The following is a 10,231-nucleotide window of genomic DNA, read 5'->3' on the forward strand; positions in this document are numbered from 1 at the left end:
CTGCCCAGATTACAAGCGCATGGTTGCATAAGCAGAGAGTGCGGGTGTTAGCATGGTCTGTCTGCAGTCCTGACCCGTCTCCGATTGAGAATGTGTGGCGCACTATGAAGCGCAAAATAAGGCAACGAAGGCCAGTACAGTTGTGCAACTGAAGAAATGCATAATGCATGAATGGGGGGAAATCCTCTTACTAAACTTAACCAACAAGTGTCTTCAGATCCCAAATGCTTAAGAAGTGTAATTAAAAGAAAAGGTGGTGTTACACAGCGGTAAACAGTCGAATGTCCCAACTTTTTTGGTGTGTGTTGCAGTCATCAGATTTGAAATGAGTGCATAATTTCAAAAATATATTCAATTCACAAAGTAAAACATCAAATAATGCGTTAATAATGTGTTTTCAATATAGTACAGGGTGAACAGAATTTTCAAATGACTCTTTTTATTTGTTTGGTTTTTTGCATTTTCCATACTGTCACAACTTTTTCAGAATTGGGGTTGTATGATGTGTCCTCATTTGATTAAAAATGTGTAATCACTGAAAAATTGCTGTGGTATAAGAAGAATAAAACATCAGCTTTGAGTGTACACTGAGTTTGCCATTTATTAAATGCATCTGTATAATTGTATGTTGTGCTACCTTTGGTCTACAGGACAAAATGAATTCTCATGGCTATAGATTCTGCCAGATGTTGGATATGATGTGGTGCAATGTAATGAAGTTAATGTATGTGAAACATTCAATCCACAGACAGAAAAATGTCAGCCTGCAGACAAAAAAACAACAGCCAACCTGGCTACACCAGTGATGAGATCTTTTGATACTGTAGGAGACGCATTCCCAGTAAAAAATATACTGCTGTCAGTAGCACGTGTCCCAGTCCACCTCCACAAGTGTCATTGAATCACAAAACACATTCGATGCTGTTCACACCTGTAATTAGTCCACTTGTGTCTCATCGACCAAGACACATGTTAATTCTAAGTGTGAATATAGTGTGATGTGACTTGAAACATTTTGGAATTTAGTATTTTAGTGAACAACTAAGATTTTAATAGATAGCAAGTTTGTGAGTGTCGCAACATTTAGATGTTCTACTAAGAAAAGACCACAGTATATTTTGTACACATTCAGTCTGACCACTATTTTATCACACACCATTCATGTGATAAATCACTTCGACTGTACAGTTTGTGTAAAGGTGGGTCATGTAGGTAATAAACTGACTCAGTATATACATATACAGGTTTATAATGTGCTTTTATATCAAAGAGGAATTTATTGTTTAGTGTAATAAAAAAATCTTAAGTCCTTGCTGATCCTTAAGTGTATGCTTTGGCCACTCCTGTGTGTGTGTTTAGGGGGCAGCAGCGGTGGACGGGCGTCTAAAGCGTGGAGATCAGATTCTGTCTGTGAATGGAGAGAGTCTGGAGGGAGCCACGCATGAGCAGGCTGTGTCCATCCTGAAGAAACAGAGAGGGCTCGTCACACTGTCTGTACTGTCTTAACACAAACACACACTCATACAAACTGCCACGAATTACACACACGCACACACACACACACGCACACACACACACTGCATTCCTGTCACAATCCAAGGAGTGGACTCTGAAACCTGGTACACATGCACACAAACACACGTCTAGAAGAGGGAGCATGCATAGCACCTGAATAAAATCTCCTTCAAGCGTGTAGAGCTCCGTAACACAAACTCCAGCAGAGATTTGTGTGAGAATGAAAGTTAACCCCCTTGTGTGCACATTTTTGATCCATCACTAAACAAGAAGGGAAATTGATCATGACCGGTCTTAAATCCTTTTGTTTCATTCAGTTAATGAGCAGACATCAGGCGTGGATGACTCCTATGTCAAAAGCAAAAACTTTATACATTTATCACATACTTACAATCAGTCCAAGCCTGTATCCGAGCAGTTCAGGTTTATGACTCTGTGGCAGATCAGCCTTCTGAGTGAAAATGTGAAGAAATCTCTGCTGCACCTGTAGTCTATGCATGCTTATAATGGACAAAAATGTTGACACATTTCCCTGTACTGAGATAAGAACAAAAAAACCATGAACTGAAAGATGTTCGAGAATGTTACCAGAGATGATGTAAAGTTTCCAAATTTCCAACCCTGCAGCAATACAGTAAGTCATTCTGAAAAATTACTTTATTCCCTAATGGCATCCAAACACCATCACACCACACCAAATCTGTCCTCTGTGAAAGTATCTTAAAGGACAAGTTCTACCTGTTGAGAGCTTAGTTGTTTACATATGTGAAGCACAAAAGTCATTAACTATTAAAAACATATGGCTGGCACAACAGCAAAGGGGAGTGAGGACAGACACAATGAAACGAAACGAAAAGGGTTGACCATGGTAACAATATATATTTTTTAATTGATAGGAAAAAAAAGTATATCTAATATCTTTCTGTTTAAGAATCAGTTACTCCATGTCCACTGTACAAGGTGTCTTGAACCAGTAGATTTCTTTTAAAGTTTTCCGTTTCTTCTTCTTGTTTAAGTGAAATTCAGAGCTTAATATATAATCATTTCCCATGTTTTGCGTAATTGTCCCAAAAACTTCCATTATAAGTGAGTTGCGAGTGAGCACGTTTTTATGTTTTCTCAGTGTAGGGAAATGTGTCAAATCTTGTCAATGGTAATGACATGTACTACCCAAAGAAATTATGTTGGAAAAACATAAACATTATTTCTTTTTTTTTCCCTGCAAAGCTACCACTGGCTTTTTTGATTTACCTGGAAACACTAATTCAATGCAGCACAGATCTATCATTGCAATAAAAACATAAATACTGAACACATTCCCAGTAGTTATTTTGGGATATGAATGATGAATGGCAGCAGCCACTCAGTGATTCCTCTGTGAATCACTCGAGTGATTTAACTAACACAAACAAACACACACACACACACACACACACACTTTCACCAGCTGACTGACTGTACACTTTAAATCACTTTGCTTGCTAATAAGAATCAGTCGATACTGATGAATGTTTATACACACACACACACACATACACTGTCATATAGAATACTATAGGGATGAACTGTGATAAGGGATTAGTGCTGAAACGTTATGCTGGCCTTAATTAGATCATGCTGAGAATTCTGTTCGTTTTTGTTTCCGGTGTATATGTGCTCTTCATTGTTATTGTCTCAACATCACTAGAAGCAACATGATCTTTTGTAGTGAAGTGGAGTAATTTAAAGCGCAGCGTTCGTGTTTCTGATCAAATAATCATGCCTGACTTCAGCGGTCAGATTCACGAAGAATTTTTGTGGTTAATTGGGGGGGTTTTGTTGTTGTTGTTTTTTTTAACACTAAAATTGTCATCAGTGTTTCGTCATTTAATTGCACAAATTTCGTCAGTGTAAATATGTAATTTATTTCCTTAATTCAAGTTGATTTTGTAGGCCTTTTGAACTAGCATTCCTGTCAATGTTGCAATGAAGATAGTATGTGAAATGTATCATTTTGCACTGTGTGTACCACAATATGAGGAAATCCTGTGTCAGCTGGACTCCCGATCTTCAAACGGAAGTGTGCCAAATTCTTGCAAGACACTTGTATGACCTCAGGGTCGTCAAAAATGCATGAGGAGGCTCTCGCCAAAATGTCCATGCTGAGGTAAACCACTTTCTGCATTATGGTTGTGCTCGACATTTATTTCAGATTCAGCTTTATAGCTGAATCAGAAGCATGAAAACACTAAATTGGGTTTTCCCCAAACACACAAAGCTCATTTAACTCATTCTAGAGGTTCGAAATCAGGAGTGTCTGAATCAGAGAGCCCTGCAGAGATTTGTCACTACGTCTCAAATGGTATACTTCACAGGCTTTTAGTGTGAGTAGCGTCTTCACACCACGAAATTCAACAAGCTGTAATGTATTATTAATTCCCTGGGTGATGTACTTACAAAGCCAAAAAATGAAGCGTGGAACAATGAAAACTTATTGAACTACATAATGAAGCCATTGTAGAGTGCATTATGTTTAAAAAGGGGCAGAGCCATGAGATCACCAGTGGTTAATAAATGTTGCTAAATATCCTGTGCAGGAGGTGAGAACAGTGCTACACCCTAGTTAAATATTGGCTGGTTGTAGGTTTAAAAAATATATATTTATTTTTAAAAAAATTTTTTTAAATAAATATGCTAATGATACAAAATGTTACAACTCCAGGGGCTATATACTCTAGTACATATATTGTGCAGGTGCAGTAGTGTATCATGTTAGAAAATAGTACCTAGTACACATTTGAGGCCTTGATAAGTAGCTGATGAGTTAGATCACGTGTTAAATGAAGTAGAATGCTAATCTCTGTAATGCTCTTACTCGGACACTCCTTCTCTAAATGGTCCTAACCTTTCAGCTTAATGGCCCTTCTGGGATAATGTGCAGCACTGTGGTTAAACTGGTAGAGGATTTTCCCAGCGCAGACGTGTTCCTCTCGTCAGGTGCGCCCATCAGATTGAAGAGCGTTGTGCCGTAACTTGGCTTCCATGTGCAGACTGTGCTTTCTCCGTACTGTCTGACATGAATTCCCTTTAAAACATCTGTCCTTATCCTATGCTTGTTCTCTCTCTCTCTCTCTCTCTCTCTCTCTCTCTCTCTCTCTCTCTCTCTCTCTCACTTCCAAATGTTAACTGTTCAACTGGAAATGTTTCGTTCATTGGTCAGTCTTTGTGAAATGATCATGTAATGTCAAATCCCAAAGAAACTATGTTGAGATTCATTATATTAGATAATGAGAGATGATCTAATAAACCTGATATCTACATTTATCCTCTTGATCTTTTTGTTCATTTACACTTACATTCTTTATACCACAGGAGTGTCGAATGTTTAATTCTGAATGAATAGAAGGTGTTGATTCATTTTCTCTAACAACATACCTCAGACAACAATTCTGGCCACAAGGTTTATATTAATCCACCAATTATAATCATTTCTATAGTAATGACTAGGGACTTGTATGGCAGATGCTCCAAGTAAATGGATTTGAAAATGTGTGTAATTATTTTCTGTGAGGAAATGTTTATATTTAGCATTTATGGAGTGTTCGGTGTCAGCACTTTGCAACAGACAGAGGTAAATCTGTAACTTTAAGTTTTCTGCCACCGTAGAGTCTTTGCACTTTCCGGTTTCTCTGTAAAATGACAGGCTGCATTTTTGCTTCAAGAGTGAGAAGGAAAGAAAAAAAGAGGCTGTTGAGGGACAAGTGTTTAAAGCTGCAATAACATAAGTGATAACAGGAACTAATACTAACTCCAAACATGGATCCACCTTATCCAGTTCATTATTAAACCCTTGTCAGTCACACTTGTTAGTCAGATCAGGTGTATTGGAATCAGGTAAACTTTGAAGGCTTTCCTAGACTGTAGTTGAGGATCTCTGCTCTAAAGTGCATCACATTATTTGAACATTTGACATTGTTAGTCTTGTAGAAAATGCTAAAGAATAACTGACTTTGTTGTTGTGTTCACTGTATTGAGAACATTAAAGAGACGAGGGTTATACAAGAAAAATATATGGCTGTTCTAGCCAGTGTATTATCTGTAAATGAAATTATCTTCAATTACAATTCTACAGAGAAATAATGAATAAAATCAATTTACATTCATATAAATACACATTCATGTGTTTAACCTTTGCTTATGATTATTCAGTCCACTGATTAACTCATTAACACATAGTGTGAAGACTGGCAACAAATTTATTTTCAATTGTCCCATATGTGTACGTATATCCATAAATGTGTGTAAGTGTATAAACGTGCAAGAAAAACATTAATGAAATCTTTAACATCACTAAGGTGGATTAGAGTTTACACCTGGTTTAAACAGATGCCACACTGCATCTAGCGAACTGTTGACCACTTTCCCAAATTCACATGGCTGTCACATTTTCTTCAGATTTGTGAATAATTACATTTTCATAAGCACCATCGTACTCCTGACTCCTGAAAATCAGAGCAAGGTAAGTTATACAGCATTCAGTTATGTGGATTGGACTGTGTGTTTCGTTATGTTCATTGATCTGGAAGCATGATAACGTTTAAAAGAAATGCATTTAAAGTCTTACCTGACCGAATCAAGATTTGTGATGGTCATGGAATATTCGTTTTCTGTTACAGTGACCTTTTCCTCCTGGCTGTTACTAATAGACAAGTAAGAAAACACGTTAATTCAGGGAGTTACTGATTACTCTTACGTAGATATTGCTCGCACTCAAGCCTGTACACCGACCATAGAGCTGATGAGCGTTGATATGTCTTTAACATTAAAAATCTGCTTCAGTGCATGAGTCACTAGAGTCAGGTTTTTTTTTTGTTGTTTTTTTGTTTTGTTTTTTATTATAATAATAAAGCATTTGGAGTTTCTTACTGAGCTGTGACATAGGTGCAGGCTGATGTAATGATTACGTGATTACCTTGAGTCCTCACACCAGGCTTTGTTGACAAGGAAGGTGATAAAGACCAGAAAGAGAAACACAGCAACAGCGATGATGCCAGTGAGCCAGTTTGGTAAAGCTCGCCCAACGCTCCCTAACACACACAGACCCCAGCACAGACATGAAAAACTACATGATATTGATTATCTGTAAACCTCTCCCTGAATGTCCTGATAACAATGCAGGAAAGTGTATAGATGTATTCACCATTTATTTGACATAAGGAAAGAGAAATGAATACTTTGAGATATATATATATATATATATATATATATATATATATATATATATATATATATATATATATATATATATATATATATATATATATATATATATATATATAATTATTTTTTTTAGGCTACTTTACTGTTGAATGCTCAATTCTGATTGGTCAGAAGGTGTTGATTAATTTTCTTTTAGCGCAGCTTGGACAGTAGTTTATAGTAAAGATTACATTAATGCTCTAGCTCCAATAGGTTATCACTTTTGTAGTAACAACTTCCACAGGGATTGTATGGTCAACTCTCCACACAAACCGATTATAAATCATCATTCATATGCTGAAGATTTCTTTAAGAAGGCATTTGTTTAGCATTTTCTTAAAGGAATTTTCAGTTTCAGTGTTTTGTACCACAGTTAAAGCTGTAACTTTTCAACACAGGAAAGTCTTCAGAATAGAGGAGTTTCTGGTTTTTCATTAACCTTTATCTTATTCACAAGAGTGGAAAAATAGAGGCTGCTGAGAGAATGACCGATTATAACATAAGTGATAACATGGATTAACATGTTTCGCAGAAGTTCCACAACTTTATACTTAACTATGGTTCAAATGTACTACAAAATATGCTTTGTTTTTTAATTATGAAAACTGGTAATCGCTGGCAAATTGCTGTGTTATAAGGGAAATAAGACATTACAGGATATGCTGCTATGCTTCTTTCTTAAGTGCAGATGTTTATAATAAAAATAATTGATCCAACAGGAGCACAAAGAAAATAGTAGTGAAATTATGGTATTTGTACTTTAAGATTAAAGATCATAATTCATTTTTGCATTAGCATGATAGAATTATGTTTAAATAAATCTCACCTGCTTGTCCTGTAACAACTCCCAGCATCAACAGCAGGCAGTAAAGCACTCGGACAGCTTTTCCCATTTCAGATCTTTCCTGGAATAATACTACTGAATGAATCGACGCGTTACAATAAATTCGTTATGGTCTATAATGTGATACACCAGTTAAACGTAATAAAGTTCTATCATCAGTGCCTCAGACTGAACAGGAGCATCACATGAAGCTCCCTATTCATTGCACTTGCTCACACCCCTCATGTAAAGTCAATCATTTACCACATTCACCACCACAGCCATATTAGAAAACCATACTAGTATTTATTTGACATCTTGTTGAACGGTGCTTTTTTGTGCCTATTTAATATACAAACATAGCCACTTAGATCAGTATTTATTTTTAATAATCCCGCATTCTCTGTGTTCATTGTTTTGCTAGACATCAGTAATGGTGTGCACATCGCTGGAGGAAGTCATTCTCCACCAAAGCAGGAAGCGCATAAGTAAGTAAACACATTCCACTGGCCCATGAATGTAAGCGGTTATGTTAGGACTTTGGCTCTGTTAGGTGTGTGGGTGTCTGTGTGTGTTTCAGCTGGTAAAACATCACTAAGGATCACACTATAAAAGCAATCTTGCATGTCTTCAGAGTTGTACATTAGCTAGTATTAGAAGAAACATGTTGTTTGGGCAAAATAAGGCATTTGAGCATGAACTGTTTGTAGGTGCTGCTAAACTATAGTTTCTATAGAAGAACAATACTGATTGTGTATGCACATCCAATTCCTGCAGTGCTGAGACACTATATCAAAATAAAAAAAAAAAATAGATTCATTAGATTCTTTTAAATGGCTGAGGAGAATGCATCATCCGTGTGAGAGGCTTGATTAACAGAGCAAAGTGTAGGGCATGGGAGCGGGGCTGAAGGACAGCAGGGTCCGCCCCCTCAGCACTCAGGGGATTCATGAGCATCCTACAATCCTGAGGAGATGAGTTTCTTTCCCCAAGGTCGTTTCAGCACCAGCCAAATTAGCAGCTCTTTATGACTAGCCAAACTGTCCTGCCCCCTAGTTAACAAGCACGCACACACACACAGTGGGCTTCTCCCCAGGGGAACATGCAACAGTGATGGCTGAGCAGATAGCCATGAGAGAGCTGTGTGCTGGGTCTTTCCAAAGCAGTGCTCTGAGAACCGGTGGCCTCCAGGTTTCACTGGAGCGCTCTTGGCCCCCAGCGGACTGAAGGAGGGGTCTGTTAATTGAATCCCCCCAATCTGTAATAGGCAATGATGTTTTTTTATTATCCATCCGTGAGGACGTCCTTTGTTGTCACCGGTCTCCTCTGAGATCCATCAGTCTCATGCTTCCATGTTTGTGTCTCTCTGTCTCACATAGGGTTTCTGGTGGGAAAAAGAGGAGGAGTGTGTGCTGCAGTTAATTAAAAAGGGAAACACTGCTGTCAAACTCTAGTCAAAGACAGCTCATGTTGAATCCATCATGCTGGCCGCTGTTTCGAGTGGCGAGACACACAGACAAGATGAATAGAGGGGCTTAATAGAATTAGATTGTGCTGGAAGTGTTTGATGATGGGTAGAATCTATAGTGAGATATAAAGCAGCCACATTTGACAGGTGTTCTTAGTATTCATAACCAGTAATGATTGTCAGAGAAGATTTAGAAAATAGAGCAGGAATGCATTGTCCCAGTTCACACAAATAGACTCTGTGATATTATTTATTAAACCACAGTGCTGTTCAATTCTAAAAAAAAAAAAAAAGTTGTTGATCAATTTTCTATAACGGCAGCTCTGACACAAAGTTCTGGCTGTAAGACTAATCACAGATTTCTATTAAAGCGCTCATTCTAATATGTTAGTGTTTCTAACAACAACTTACACAGGGATTTGTATAATCAATGCTCCACTTAAACAAATAAAAACATCTATGATTGTTGATGTGGTGAAACTTCATGGTGTTTATTTAGCATTTATGGAAGGAGTCTCCAAAGTCCACACTTTGTAACATTCAGAGATAATGCCGTAACTCTCTTTTCAGACAGATGGGTTTGCGATTTCTTGCTAAAACGTCAAGTTGTGTTTTTTTTCCCCTATTAACTTCAAGAGAGGGAAAAGACAGGCTTGTGAAGGAACAACTATTTATAACTGCTATAACATAAGTGATAACAGGAAGTAACTTCCACAGCATAACATGTAAAAACAGATAAAAACATACAGCATGTTGTTCTCTAATACATAATAGATTGTTAGCATTGGCAAATTGCTGTGGTATAAGATCAATAAAATGCATATTGATGTGCTGTTATATAATCATCAACATCAGGATTGTGTTGAGCTGCATCACACCATCCTGCTGTGTTTTATTCTTTATGTATTCAACTGCAGTTCTGTTGCTGTGAGGAAAATTTATGCCTCAATATATGACTATTGTCAAAGATTAGTACAATGAAAGCTGACATTTCTGTGTTTAAGCACAGAGGAGAAAGCCTGACACAGTGTATAGAATGTCATCTCGTCAGAGTGTTTTCTGTATCTGATGCTGTGTGTTAATAAACCACTCGGTCAATAACACTTTCCTTCTACGTGAATGCCTGATGGGCCAAAGTGCAGCTCACGGAGTCCACACTGCAGCACTGAGAAGGTCCGACTCTGTAC

General features: G+C 37.5%; 2 protein-coding genes across 4 annotated transcripts in view; one reads left to right on the forward strand and one right to left on the reverse strand.

The window, feature by feature from the left end:
• The window catches only part of patj (PATJ crumbs cell polarity complex component), a 163,792-nt gene extending 158,890 nt beyond the window's left edge, over positions 1–4,902 (forward strand). For all 3 annotated transcript variants that reach the window (XM_053635119.1, XM_053635120.1, XM_053635118.1), the window contains one exon: positions 1,360–4,902. In XM_053635119.1, the coding sequence (XP_053491094.1) occupies positions 1,360–1,506 (147 nt within the window). In that variant the 3' untranslated portion in view covers positions 1,507–4,902. The remainder of the gene's footprint in view (positions 1–1,359) is intronic.
• An 828-nt stretch (positions 4,903–5,730) lies between these two features.
• On the reverse strand, positions 5,731–9,650 carry pdzk1ip1 (PDZK1 interacting protein 1). The gene is made up of 4 exons (XM_053635210.1): positions 7,580–9,650; positions 6,467–6,581; positions 6,119–6,193; positions 5,731–5,996 (listed from the first exon to the last, which is right to left on the reverse strand). Exons 1-4 carry the CDS (start codon positions 7,644–7,646, stop codon positions 5,924–5,926), a joined length of 330 nt encoding a protein of 109 aa, XP_053491185.1. The 5' UTR covers positions 7,647–9,650; the 3' UTR covers positions 5,731–5,923.
• Between the last annotated feature and the right edge of the window lie 581 nt (positions 9,651–10,231).

The sequence above is a fragment of the Ictalurus furcatus genome, chromosome 10 (assembly GCF_023375685.1).
Source record: "Ictalurus furcatus strain D&B chromosome 10, Billie_1.0, whole genome shotgun sequence".
NCBI classification, from domain to species: domain Eukaryota; kingdom Metazoa; phylum Chordata; class Actinopteri; order Siluriformes; family Ictaluridae; genus Ictalurus; species Ictalurus furcatus.

Bases quoted from the DNA above. Each gene is read 5' to 3' on its own strand.
- pdzk1ip1 (XM_053635210.1), bottom strand. From the start codon at position 7,646: ATGGGAAAAGCTGTCCGAGTGCTTTACTGCCTGCTGTTGATGCTGGGA. The intron at 6,194-6,466 runs GTAATCACGTAA...CTTGTCTATTAG, and splicing joins GCCTGGTGTGAGGACTCAAG to TAACAGCCAGGAGGAAAAGG. The intron at 5,997-6,118 runs GTAAGACTTTAA...TCTGATTTTCAG, and splicing joins ACAAATCTTGATTCGGTCAG to GAGTCAGGAGTACGATGGTG.